The sequence below is a fragment of the Camelus dromedarius genome, chromosome 36 (assembly GCF_036321535.1).
Source record: "Camelus dromedarius isolate mCamDro1 chromosome 36, mCamDro1.pat, whole genome shotgun sequence".
Classification (NCBI taxonomy): domain Eukaryota; kingdom Metazoa; phylum Chordata; class Mammalia; order Artiodactyla; family Camelidae; genus Camelus; species Camelus dromedarius.
In genome coordinates, this window is record NC_087471.1 from 342,042 (window position 1) to 356,300 (window position 14,259).

General features: G+C 43.1%; 1 protein-coding gene across 2 annotated transcripts in view; it reads left to right on the forward strand.

The window, feature by feature from the left end:
• SPIN1 (spindlin 1) overlaps window positions 1-14,259 on the forward strand; it is a 66,658-nt gene that overhangs the window by 33,624 nt on the left and 18,775 nt on the right. For both annotated transcript variants that reach the window (XM_031442297.2, XM_031442299.2), the window contains one exon: window positions 7,589-7,637. In XM_031442297.2, coding sequence (XP_031298157.1) covers window positions 7,589-7,637 — 49 coding nt within the window. The remainder of the gene's footprint in view (window positions 1-7,588; window positions 7,638-14,259) is intronic.

The window sequence follows — 14,259 nt, forward strand, 5'->3', positions numbered from 1 at the left end:
CACCACTCCCCAAGAGGTGCAAGTTTCGAATTCCCAATTTATTCCTTCCCACCCTCTTTATCCCCTGGTAACCATAAGTTTGTTCTCTATGTCTATGAGTTTGTTTTGTAGCTAAGTTCATTTGTATCCTTTTTTTTTTCTTTTAGATTCCACATATATGTGATAATCATATTTCTTTCTCTCTCTGACTCAGAATGACAGTCTCTGGGTCCATCCATGTTGCTACAAATGGCATTATTTTATTCTTTTTTTTTATGGCTGAATAATAGTCCATTGTGTGTATACATATCACATTTTCCTTATCCAATCATCTGTCAGTGGACATTTGGGTTGTTTCTGTGTCTTTGCTGTTATAAATACTGCTGCTGTGAACACTGGGGTACATGTGTCTTTTTGAATTATATTTTCCTCTGGATAAATGCCCAGGAGTGCGATTGCTGAATCATACGGTAAGTCTGTGTTTAGTTTTTTGAGGAATCTCCATGCTGTCCTCTGTAGTGGCTGCATCAGTTTGTATTCCCACCAGCAGTGTAGGAGGGATCCTTTCTGTCCACACCCTCTCCAGTGTTTATCGTTTGTGGGCTTGTTAATGATGGTCATTCTGACGGGTGTGAGGTGGTGCCTCATTGTACTTTGATTCTCTAACAATTAGTGATATTGAGCATCTTTTCACATGCTTGCTGGCCATCTGGATGTCTTCTTTAAAGAAATGTCTGTTTAGGTCTTTTGTCCATTTTTTGATTTGTTTGTTTTTTTGATATTAAGCTGTATGAGCTGTTGTATATTTTGGAAATTAGTCCCTTGTTGGTAGCATTATTTGCAAATATTTTCTCCCATTCTGTAGGTTGTCTTCATTTTGTTGATGATATCCTTAGCTATGCAAAAGCTTTTAAGTTTAATTAGATCCCATTTGTTAATTTTTTGCTTTTATTTCCATTACTCTAGGAGCTGCCTCAAAAAAATACTGCTGTGGTTTATATCAGGACTGTTCTGCCTATGTTTTCCTCCAGGAGTTTTATAGTATGTGGTCTTATATTTAGGTCTTTAGTCCATTTTGAGTTTATTTTTGTATATGGTGTTGGATAATCGTCTAATTTTAGTGTTTACAGGCAGCTGTCCCTTCTTCCCAGCACCACTTGTTGAAGACACTGTCTTTTCTCCATTGTGTGTTCTTGCCTCCTTTGTCATAGGTTAATTGACCATGAGTGTGCAGGTTTATTTCTGGACTTCCTTTCCTTTCCCATTGATCCATGTCTGTGTGTGTGTCAGTACCATACTATTTTGATTACTTCAGTTTTATAGTATAGTGTGAAGTCAGGGAGTGTTATTCCCCCAGCTTTGTTCTCCTTTTTCAAGACTGTTTTGAGTCTATTGGTAGTCTTTTATGTTTCCATACAAATTTTAACATTTTTTTTGTTCCAGCTCTGTGAAAAAGGTCATCGGTAACTTGATAGGGATTGCATTGAATTTGTTTATTGCCTCGAGTAATATGGCCATTTTAACGATACTGATTCTTTCAATCTAAGAACACTATATCTTTTCCATCTGTTTATGTCATTTTCAATTTCTTTCATCAGTGTCGTATACTTTCGGAGTATAGGTCCTTTGCCTCCTTGGGTACTTTTATTTCTAGGTATTTTATTCTTTTTGGTGTGATGATAAATGGTATTGTTTCCTTATTTTCTTTTTCTGCTATTGTTAGTGTATAGAAATGCAACTCATTTCTGTATATTAGTTTTGTATCCTGCAACTTTACCAAATTCATTGATGAGCTCTAGTGGTTTTCTGGTTATTTCTCTAGGGTTTACTATGGATAGTATCCGTTTTATCTATGAACAGTGACAGTTTTTCTCGGTCGTTCCTGATTTGGATTCCCTTTGTTTCTTTTTCTTCTCTGATGGCTATGGCTAGGACTTCCAAAATTCTGTTGAATAAAAGTGGCAAGAGAGGGCATCCTTGTCTTGTTCCTGATCTTAGAGGAAATGCTTTCAGCTATTCTCCATTAAGTATGATGTTAGCTGTGGGTTTGTCATATATGGCCTTTATTATGTTGAGGTGTGTTCCGTCTGGGCCCACTTTCTGGAGAGTTTTTATCATAAATGGATGTTGTGTTTTATCAAAAGCTTTTTCTGCATCTATTGAGATAATCATATAGTTTTTATTCTTCAATTTGTTAATGTGGTATATATTACATTAGTTTGCAGATACTGAAAATTCCTTCCAGTTTTGGGATAAATCGCACTTGGTGATTTGTATGATCCTTTTAATGGATTGTTGGAGTTGATTTGCTAGTATTTTCTTGAGGATTTTTGCATCTATATTCATAAGTGATACTGGCCTGTAATTTTCTCTTTTTTTGTGATATCCTTTTCTGGTTTTGGTATCAGGGTGATGGTGACCTCATAGAATGAGTTTGGAAATGTTCCTTCCTCTGCAATTTTTTGGAATAGTTTTGGAAGGATAGGCGTTAACTCTTCTCTAAATGTTTGGTAGAACTCGCCTGTGAAGCCATCTGGTTCTGGACTTCTGTTTGTTGGGAGTTTTTAAATTACTGATTCAATTTCAGTACTAGCAGTTGGTATATTCATATTTTCTATTGTTTCTTCCCAATTCAGTCTTGGCAGATTGTAACTTTCTAAGAAATTGTCCATTTCTTCTAGTTTGTCCTTTTTGTTGGCGTATAGTTGCTCATAGTAGCCTCTTACGGCCCCTTGTATTTCTGTGGTGTCGGTTGTGACTTCTTTTTCATTTATGATTTTATTAATTTGGGCCCTCTGTTTCTTGATGATTCTGACTAAAGGTTTATCAATTTTGTTTATCTTTTCAAAAGAATCAGCTTTTCGTTTCATTGATTTTTTTGTTTTTTTAGCCTCTTTCATTTATTTCTGCCGTGATCTTTATGATTTCTTTTCTTCTACTTTGTGTTTTGTTTGTTCTTCTTTCTCTAGCTGCTTTAGGTGTAAGATTAGGTGGTTTATTTTAGATTTTCTGTTTCCAAGATAGTCTTGTGTCGCTATGCACTTCCCTCTTAGAACTGCTTTTGCTGCGTCCCAGAGGTTTCGTGTCGTGTGTTCATTTTCACTTGTCTCAAGGTATTTTTTGATTTCTTCCGTGATCCACTGGTCCTTTAGTAGCCTATTGTTTAGCCTCCACGTGTTTGCAGTTTCTGCAGTTTTTTTCTTGTAGTTGATTTATAACCTCATAGCATTGCGGTCAGAAGAGATGCTTGGTATGGTTTCAATTTTCTTTTTCTTTTTCTCTTTTCTTTTTCATTTTTCAGTTTTATGAGGTAGAATTGTTACAGTTTGACTGCACATATACAATATATTGTATGTAAATACATATACACAATATGCTGCACATACTTTTTTAAATTTACGTGTATGTACTGTTCATTGTTTCTAAGAACATTTAGAGCTTTAGCTTTTTAAATTTACATAGTTATCAAAGGAATAAAGCCAACCACAAAATAAGAATTAATTCAAAAAGATACATACACCCCCCCTATTAACAGCAACATTGCTTATAATTGTCCAGATATGGAAGCATCCCAAGTGCATATCAATAGATGAATGGATACAGAAGATGCAGCATACATATGTAATGGAATACAGCTCACCCATAAGAAACAAGGATGTTTTGCCATTTGTGGCTCTTCATTCACTTTTTTTCCCCCACTTCAAAAACCAGAATTTTATAACTGGCATAAACATTTCCATTGTTCAAAAACAGCAAAATACCTAGAAATAAACTTAACCAAGGAGATTAACCTATACTCTGAAAACTGTAAAGAACTGATGAAGAAAATTGAAGATGATACAAAGAAATGGAAAGATATCTTGTGCCCTTGGATTGGAAGAATCAACATTATCAAAATGGCCGCACTACCCAAAGCATCTACAGATCCAATGCAGCCCCTGCCAAGGTACTCACAACATTCTTCACAGAACTAGAACCAACAATTCCAAAATTTACATGGAACCATAAAAGACCCCGAACTGCCAAAGCACTCTTTTGTAGGTCTTGTTTTGTTTGTTTGTTTTGTTTTTTGCTTTTGCCTCTTTCTGTTCTCTTTTCTTCTGGTTTGGTGACTAGAGAGGTTCCTTTAGCGTCTGTTGTAAAGCTGGCTTGGTGGTGCTGAGGTCTTGTAGCTTTTGTTTATCTGTGAAGCGTTGGTGTCTCCCTCAGGTCTGAACGAGAGCCCTGCTGGGCGGAGGGTTCTGGGCTGCAGGTTCTTCCCTTTGATCACTGTGTGTACCGAGCCGCTCCCTTCTGGCCTGCAGAGTTTCTGCTGAAAAATCAGCTGATAGCCGTATGGGAGCTCCCTTACATGCTGTTTGTTGCTTTTCTCTTGCTGATTTTAGTATTTTCTCCATGTTCTTAGTTTCTGTCAGTTTGATGGCTGTGAGCCTCGGTGTGTCCCTCTTTGGGCTGATCCTGGGTGGAGCTCTCTGTGCTTCCTGGACTTGGGTGACTGTTCCTTTCCCGAGTTGGGGAAGTTTTCCAGTTATTGTCTCTCCAGAACTTTTCTCAGGTCCTTTTTGTCTTCTCTTTCTGGGACCCCTATAGTGTATTAGTGCGTTCATGTCCCAGAGTGCTCTTAAACTGTCGTCATTTCGTTTCATTCTTTTCTTCTTTTCTCTGGTCTGCTGTAGTGATTTCCGCTAATCTGTCTTCCAGCTCACTGATCCGTTCTCCTGCCTCGTTTAGTCCATTCTTGGCTCTCTCTAGTGTGTCATACATTTCAGTAAAGGTATTCTTCACCTCTGGGCGTTTTTTATATTTCCTAACTCTCTGCTAGAAACTTTGCTCTGTGCGTCTGTACTCCTCGAGTTCTCTGAACATCTTCGTCATCATTGCTCTAAACTCTTTCTCAGATAAACTGCCTATCTCCTCATCACTTATTTCTTCTTCTGGGATTATATCTTGTGCCTTGGCCTGGAAGATAATCCTTTGCAATCTCATGTTGTCTAGTTTTTTATATGTAGTTTTGTGTGGCTTAGTTATGTTTCTCAAACTTGGAGAGGTAGCCTTCTGTGGGAGACGTCCTGTTAGTCCCAGCAGTGCACTCCTCTTTTGTCACCTAAGGGCCAGGGCCCAGCTAGCCCATGGCAGAATCTGGCCTGCGTTTGCTGATTCCTTCCACAGGCTTTCGGATTGTTGTTTTCTGGTATCTGCCCCCTGGTGGATGAGGCTGGACTAGAGGCTTTTGCAGGTTTCCTGGCAGGAGGAGCAGGTGCCTGCCCACTGCTGGGTGGAGCTTGGTCCTGGCCCTCTGGTGGCTGGGGCGTGCCCAGAGGCAGCTGTGAACTTTGCTGTTGGGTGAGGCAGAGATCCTACCCAGTATGTTGTTTGGCCTGAGGTTTCCCAGCACTTAAGCCTACAGGCTGCTGGGTGGGGCTAGCTCTTGGTGCTGATGATCCAAGCAAGATGCCAGCCTCCAGGAAAGCTCATGTAGATGAACACTCCCGAACATCCACCAGCTTTTATGTCCCTAGGGTGAGCCACAGGGAGGTAAGGAGCCGCCCCCTCCCTCCCCAGGGGCAGGCTCTGAAACCAGCAGGCAGGTCTGGCCTAGGCTCCTTTGAAGCCACTGCCTCTGCCCTTGGACCTGGATTCCGTGTGTGCTGTGCTTCCCAAGAGGATGAAGTCTCTGTTTCCGCCGTCTGTGGGCTCCTGGAGTTAAGCCCCACTGGCCTTCAGAACCAGATGTTCTGGGGTCTCTTCCTCCTCCCAGTGCCGGGACCCCGGGCTGGGGAGCCTCGCGTGGGGCTCACAGCTCTCCCCCCTGTGGGGGTCCTCTGCCACTTCATTGTTCTTCTAGCGTGAGGGTCGCCCGCCCGGGGGCCTGGGTCCCGAATACATCGTGAGCACATCCCTTCTGCCGTCCTGCGGAGGCTCTGTTCCCAGTTGAAGAAGGGCTTTTTCTCTAGGTTCTAGTGGTTTTTTCCTGATGATCGTTTAGCAGTGACTTGTGGTTCTGTTGCCGTCGCGAGGAGAGGCGAGCTTGTGGTCCTGCCACTCGACCGTCTTGACCAGCTCGCCTGGCTTACATCCTTTCTGACAGTCAATCTAGAGCCAGTGTTTTCTTTGTTTTCTAACTTTGATGTGTCTTCTATTCTTTGCCTGCTTAAAAAATGCTTTCTTTGTCACTGGTTTTCAGAAATTTGGAGTATGCCTTGGCGTGATCTTTTCCTTTGTTTTGTATCTTTGGCTCCTGTGAGGTTACTGGCTCTGTGTCTGTGTACTTGTCAGATCTGGAAAACTTCCTGCCGTAATTTTTGTCAGACCTTTTTCTTTCTTCACCCCCTGTCCTCTCTTTCGTGGAGTCCATTTTCTTTATGTTAGGCCGGTTGATAGGTGTCCCGCAGGTCGCTGAGGCTGGCCGTTACCCCAGGTTTTTCCTGTGTGTTCCATTTTGGATATGTTGTTTTGTAATGTCCCACGTTTACTGACCTTTCAATCTGTGGGGTCTGATCTGCTGTTAATCATGCCCAGCGCCTTTTTATTTTTCCATCTTGGATCATGTATTCTTCACCAGTTTTCTTTCTTTCTTTTTTTTCCCTTTCATTTTCCTGTTTTGAGTGTTTTTGTCTTCTTTTAAGTATTTGAGTGTATTCGTTACGGTGGTTTTGACATTTTTGCCTGTAATTACATCACTTTGGATAACCCACTTGGTCTGCTGCTTTTCCGTAGGTCTCCTCATTTTAGTTGGGGCACTGGACATTTGGGATGTGGTGTGGAGCGTCTTAGTGAATATTGGAGTTTGTTTTGGCAAGCAGGTGCCAGGATGGGTCTGTAGCAGCTTTTACACTCAGGGCTACTTCAGCCTCCTTGCTAGGGGGTCATCTTTTTATGGTCTTTACTGATTGCCCCATATGTTCAAGGAGGTAGCTAGATGGACTTTGAACTGTCTTGCCTTTGCAGTTTAGTATCCTGCCAGAGACGTAGGACCTGCCAGCCCACCCCTTCCAGGTGTTTGGAGCCCCTCTGAGGTCTTCCTTTCCAGCACTCAGTTCCATGACTCCCAGTTACCTCACCCTCCCCAGCGCCAGTCTGACTCTCTGTGTAGCAGAACCACAGTGTTTCTGGCTTCTCCGTGTACTGCCGTCCACAGGTTGTCCTTGGGTCGCACTCGGGTGGTTCAGGGCCCCTGCAGGGGCTTTCTGCTCCCGGGTCCCGCAGCCCGGAGCTGCTGTTGTCCTGATTTCTGATTTCTGGGTCCGGATTGTTGATACCTTTTGTCCTGTGTCCTGATCGCCTGCAGCCGGAGACAAGTGCTGTACCTCTCAGTGCTTTGGCGCGAGGATTGTCGCGCTCATTGTTGTAGTTTCTGTCCACGCGACTCTGAGTTTGCTCTGGGGCTGGTGTGGGGAGGTGAGCTGCTTGCTCTTCCCAGAGCGCCTGGTGTCTCCTTTCTAGCAGTTAAGTAAACACGTGGTTTTCTGACGTGTTGGCTGTGTGTGGGTTTGGTTTTTTTGTTTTAATTTCATGATTTATATAGCAGTTTTTCACAAGTTAACGTTTTTCTGAACTTGAACTACTTTTTAATCCAGTTTTCATTGACTTGTACTCCCCTCTTTTTCAGGCCATGCTGGTGTGTCTGCAAGCATGATGAAGAAACGGACATCCCACAAGTAAGCAGCTCTGAAACGGGCCTTGGTCAGACAGCAGGTTGTGGCCTTGGGTTATGTGGGACACGAGGCCTTCCGTGGGAGGCCCTCTCGCCCCACGAGGGGGCAGCTGGCCTCACGTACATGCAGCCTGACTGCGCACTGAGAGTGGTGTGTGACTTGATCCCTGTCCGTCTCCTTCTCCCCGGCCTCTGCTAAGTGTGCCTGTGTCTGTCCTTCAGCTTTTAAAAGCCTCTGGTCCTTGGTTTCCCCTCCAGCTTTATGGGACGTAGGCAGATGGACGCGCAGGTGTGGTAGGGGGGCTGGTGTGTGGTGAGCGCCTCCTGCCGCTCTCCCGGGAAGGGCTGCTTGCTCTCGGCATGCAGGTTCCTCTCCAGGTCTTGGATCCACTCTTGGGCCAGGAGTTCCTTTTGGACAGAAACCATAGCTCCTGCTTGGGGGCCTGACTAGCAGACTGCCAGGGACACTCACTTCTTTATAAGATTTTCAAATGAATGAGGAGCTTGTAATTTAGAGAAAGCTTATGTATGTTGAAAGATAATTTTAAGTAACAGTGTTATAAGTCCTAAATTCTATAGGTGCTAGAGTACAGGAGCAGCCTTCTTCCTCCTTGAAATCTTGTTTTGTGTATAGCGTTATGTCCAAAAAGAAAACTGAGATGCTACCTTAAACGCAGTGCCCACTGTGTTACGTTTAATAGATCTTCCAAGTACCCGCCAGTGCTGGTGGCAGCTACCGCACCATGGAAACCTCTCGAACAAGCCAGTTCTGATGACGAGCTTTGATCACAGATTGTTAAACGTGGAAGAGACCTTCCTTGACCCCGGCACCCCCTGTGGCCCTCATCGTAGCAGTTACTCCAAATCACTCATCTTGAAAGGCTTGTGCCTCTTGTCACCGCCCTGTAGTGGTCAGAGAGAGAGCCCTCTGGGCTGTTGTGGAAAGCCAGGATGCATAAGCGTGCTCGTCAGTAATTGTTGGTGACTAAACCAAACATGCCTCCACTGAAGTGAATACTTGGATACTTAAAATGTAAATATTTGTGATACTCAGTTTTTAAAAAATCACTTGGAAAGTAAAAACGTGAGGATAATGCAGATGTGCTCTTGTGTCCCTGAGGTTTGATAAAGTGCTGCTCAGATTCATTCATTGGCCCATCAGCTTCACAGTTCTGCCATGCCCAGTGACCTGGTAATTTACGTAATATGCCTCCGCTCATTAACATACTATTACCATAACTGGTAAACCATCTTTGGGCACGAATAGAAGGTAATGAAAAAACTTAAATACAGTGGGGAATAAAAGCAAATTACACACTAACTTTGTAGTATCAGAACCATTCTTCTTTTTTCCCTGAAGCACAAGAAATAAACACCTACCTGTTCAGTTTTTGGAGTTCTTATGTGCACCCGCTGTAAAGGGATTTCTCATCCTGTGTGTCCCATGACGCGGGAACTGGGTCCCGTGCTTTAATAGGAGGTGTGCTTGGCTCGCTTGAAGAGCAGTAGCCGTCTTGAGCAGAGCAAAGGGGAGAAGTTGAAATGAAAAGTTACCAATCATATTTTTCTAGTTTTTCTGAACTCAGTGCATCTTTGAAGGTGGGTGGGATGGAGAAAACTGAGACAGAAGTCTCTGCGTTTCACAAATGTTGGCTGTCGAGGTCGTCTCTGGGGGGTTCGGCGGAGAGGTGTCTGGGGGAGGCTGGCTGTGGAGGGGGGCGGGCAGCCCCTAGGCTGTAGGGCTTCACCAGGTTTCTTCGTCTCCCTGGTGCTCGGTTTAACTCACGCCTCCAGTCACAGCACTGGACTAGAACAGTGAGGTTTCAGTGTTTTCAGTGTAGGATCCTTTCTACGAAAGGAAGGGTTACAGAAGGCGGGCATAGGGAGGCGGAGCTGGAGGCCCCCTTCCTCGCCGGCGTCCACGTGGCTCTCCGGGGAGTGAGGTGCTCGGACTCCTCTCGCTTCCCGTGTTGGTACGTGGAGACTGAGCAAGAATAACTCCACATGCGGAGCCTCTGCTTGCTGGAGTCACAGGAACGCCCAGAAGACAAGGGCTGTTGGAGCCGTCGTCCCGAGAGCAGCCCCTCCTGCCCCACAGGTGCTCAGGGACTCGGGTAGTTGGGTCTGGAGCGCTTGGAGCAGTGCCTGCACACTCAGAACCGGTAACGTGGCTGGGTCTCGTTCCTGTTTTTAAAGTAGGGGCGAACTTCTGTGCTTCCTGTGGCCAGGCTCCCTGGCGCGTTCTGGGACAAGCTGGTGGACGAGCCTTTCCTGGCTTCCCAGCAGGCGGTTTGGGAAATGCGTGTGCGCTCAGAGTACATCTTGAAGGGAAGTGTGTTTGGGGGCATCTGAGGTGAATTTAGCCGTAGTGATTTTTGGTTTCAGTTTTCAAATGTAAATCCAGCTCTTCCTCCGTGGACAGATTTACACTCGAGGGTACCGCTGGAAGGTGTGACTGGGCTTCGCTGGGTATTTCCCACTAAACGTTCTTTTAGAAAATGGATCAGGAACGATTAAACACTGAATTGTATTTCCAGGGCTGTTTTCCTTCTCATTTTGTAAAACACAAATACTAGTCACTCACCAAGACGGTCACTTCACTTCTTTTCTTGTCCCTGGTGTGGTCTCAGTCAGTATTCCTGGCATCCTTGTCCAGTCGGGACCATGAACCCCTCTGCACAGGGAGGCTGAGTACTTTGTCTGAGGTCATGCGTCTGAGAAGTGACTAAGCTAGGATTCAGAAACAGGACAGTCCGATTCTAGAACCGTATTAACTGCTACATCATGTTTCCTAAACTGCCTGTTTTGTTGTCTCATGTCTGAAAAATGTGTCATTTCAGTCATAAACACACAGACTAGATGACAATTAGAGCAAGCATCTGAGTGAACCACGGTATTGACAGCCTGAAACTGGTCAGGTGTTCGGGACCTTGCAGTCGCTTGGCCAGTGCCTCTACTCTTCTCACCAGTGGCAGTGGCTAGCGCTCTGGAAGAGCCTTGAAGCGTCTGGATGTTTGCCGTGGACACCCCTGGTCTCTGCGGGGCGCGCAGTGTGTAGAGAGAATGATGAAAGAAGCCATAGTGATGTGGATGGAAGACTTGACTTTCTCCATCCTGTTTTTCCGTTGTCAGTTTAAGCTGGGATTGACCGCATCAGCTGCAGAACTGTTCCCAAGCAGCAGGGACCAGAGTGGCAGTTTCTTCCTCTCTGCTTGCTGATACACACCTTGCGAAAAAGACCGTTATTTTGACTTAATAAATTCTTTTGAAATCTGCTGGAGCACCGAGTAAGGGAACTGCTGTTGTATCACAGTCCTAAATGGACCAAGGAAACGGTGTCAGTAATTAATTCATACACCAGACTGCATAGTGTGTGACAGGCCTTTACTGTTCATAGTTGAAAGTTTAACTTAAGTATGGTGCCTTTAAAAACGGGCTGTCAAAATATGGTGCTTCTACACTGATGAGGAGTAGTGGCAGTTTGTCATTAAGACAGTCTAGATAAAAAATAAAAGGTCTTTCAGTACAAATTCTTGTTCTAAATTGAAATAGATTGATTTACAATATTATGTAAGTTTTCAATGTACAACATAGTGATTCACAATTTTTAAAGATTTTTATTGCATTCCCCTTATAATTATTATAAAATGTTAGCGACATTCCCTGTGCTGCACAGTGTATCTTTGTGGTTTATTTTATACAGTCATTTGTGCCTCTTAATCTCCTGCCCCTGCGCCTCCTCTCTCCCTACTGGGAACTACTAGTTTGTTCTCAGGAATTCTTTCCTTGATGACAAAATAATTGAAATGCTACTTTCGGAACTTACTTAAGGTATTGAGCAACGTCCAGAGATGTTTCGTGCACTCTCAGTTTGCCTTTTTGGGAACGTGGGTGGGTAGAAACCAATGGTGGTTCTGGCTCAGCTCTGCTACCCGCGGTGTGGAGCCCGGGTCGGCAGCACCTGGGAGCTTGTTTAAGAAGTCTGGTCCCTCTTCAGACCTGCTGAATGGCACCCAGAGTCTGGCGCAGGACTTAGGGTATCTCTTTTCAGAAGCGCGCCTGGTGATTTCTGTGCATGCCACAGTTGGAGAAGCGCTGGTCTAAACCCTTATCAGAGCGGGTATCTTAAAGCACATCAGACGACTGACTCATTGTAGGGAAGTTAGTACTCCCAAGTACAACGAGGAAGGGCAGTTGGGTGCCGGGTAGTTAGTCACATTTACTCTCCCTTGAAGCTGCAAGGAAAGCCATTTATAGCTTCTGGAGAATAAGGAGCGGGGAAAGCGACTGTAGATGTTCAAGTCTGGTTTCTCGACTTGTATCCTTGAACTGTGTGGATCTTGATGCAGCCCAGCCTTTCATGTGCACTTGGCTGTGAGTCCGTACGTCCTGAGTTGGGCGAAGTGTCTTGGTGCTTGTTCACAGTGTTGCTGTCTGTTTACTGACTACCTGGTAAATGATAGTTAAGGATGTTTTTGACTCTTTCCCAAGAAAATACAAGAGATTGAGGCTGTTAAAAATAATGTATTCAGGGAGAGCATAAAGCAAAATCACCACATTCAAGGAGCTCATTTTAAATTTTTGAAAATTGCTTTAAATTTCTGATCCCACATTTGTATTTGTGCTGCTCTTAGATTGAACTGTCTAGAGATGGCCAAAGTGTGTTTATGTTCTTTTTGTATGCCTTCCAGTAATCCGACGTGTTCCTGTTACTTGCTTTTACAGATACTATATCAACTCCTATAACTAAACTTTAATTTTGATTAACGTTCTTCTTACTGACTTTTTAATCTTACTGAATTAGTACTTAGAATTTAAAATGTAAGAATTTGTTTGATATATAATTTTCAACTCTTCCAGTGTGGGAAGTTTTAAGTAGACACGAGCAGGGTGGTATATAACAAATCCTGGCTCCGTCAGCTGCAGCAGTTACTAGAGTTCTGCTGAAAGGGAAGATGCTCTCGGTGTGTTACTTGTTATTTAGGAAAGTTCTAAACCTCCAAGTAGATGTGAGCTGGAAGAACTTAAATCAGTTTATCAACAACTTATGTATTTCCATACTCTCAATAGTAATATTTAATATTTTAATTTATTTTAATGTTTAAAAATACTTTGAAAAGTAAACCTGGCTGCAGGCCATTCCAGCAGCTTGGGCACACAAGACCGAGTGATTAGAAAGCCTGACTGATGGTTTTTAAAGAAGTATGTTGCTCTGATCACTGTTCTTGTTTTCAGTATTCTTTGAGGCATTCATTCATTCATTCTCTGTTGCCTCTACCTTTCAGTCAAATTAAGTTGTTTATTAAATAAACTGAGCAGAAATGGTTCTGTGTTAGATCTTATTTAATTATTTTAGAACTAGTGAAATGATGCTCTAAAAAGTAGAATTACCCTTAACAAAAAAAAGACAACAGAAATAAAATTTGTAATTGATAACACTAATATGTATAAATTGTTTTTATGTGTAATTTCTTATAGAATTAGGACATCCATTTTATTAATTTAAGAGTAATTAAAAATTGTGTTTTATCTGCCTATAAAAGTAAAATACTTAAGTCATAGAAACTTGAAAGCTCAGGTAAATTCATAAGAAGACAGCTTAATTATTTCTAGTGCCATCATCCAGAGATTACAGCTGTTAATAATTCAGTGTACATTTTTAAAATTCTTTTAGTACATATCTGTATGGATAGTTGTGTGTTTAGAATTTTTTGCATCGTATTTTCTACATTTGTTATTAAAATGTCTTTTTTCTGTGATTTTAATAGCTATATAGTTATTTCATCATATAGATATACTGTTAATTATTGAATCATTGGGACCTGTTGAACATTTTTTTATTTTCAGTTTCCCTTGGTATGAACACTGCTCAGAACATCATTGTAGCTGTAGCTTTGTGCATGTCCGTTGCTTTTTTCTGATAAATTCCTAGACGTGGGATCACTGGGACAACGGATTGCCAAACTATTCACTACGGGGATTGTATTTATTCTGTAAGCAGACAGAAAATAACACCTCACCATAATTTACATTAAATTTGCAGTTTTTGTTACTGATATAGAAAGATCATCCTGTCAGCAAACCAGAACACTGAGACATCTCTCATAGCAAATGGAAAAAGAACAATTCTTAAGTAGAGACATCTTTTAAAAAAAAAAGATACACAGCAGATGGGAATAGATTTACATAAAAACTAAGCTGAACTGAGGAATGCTCATCCACTTTTAGATGAAAAGGAAGACGTCGAAAAAGAATATTCAGACTAGACCCCTAGAGTCTGTCCAGGTTGGAGACGGCAGAGGCTGGCTGCGGACACCTGAATCGTTCCAGGTGAGAAACCAGCTGCATTGGTCAGTAGGCGCTCGCCTCACCTCCCCTGCCTTGAGGTTGCCGCTTACTCTCAGCTGCCCTGCAGTTCCTTGGGTCCTGGCTGCTTCATCAGAACCTGTGCTTAATGCTCAGACGACAGGGACCCCGACTTGGCCTGAAGAAATAAATTTCAGCTACAGATACCATTTAGTCCTCTCTTGCATCTAAAACATGGACACCAAGAACCATCAAGCACCCAAGGAACACTGACAGTACCAAAGAAAGTCACACACAGAACAGGAGAGCCAACGAGGACC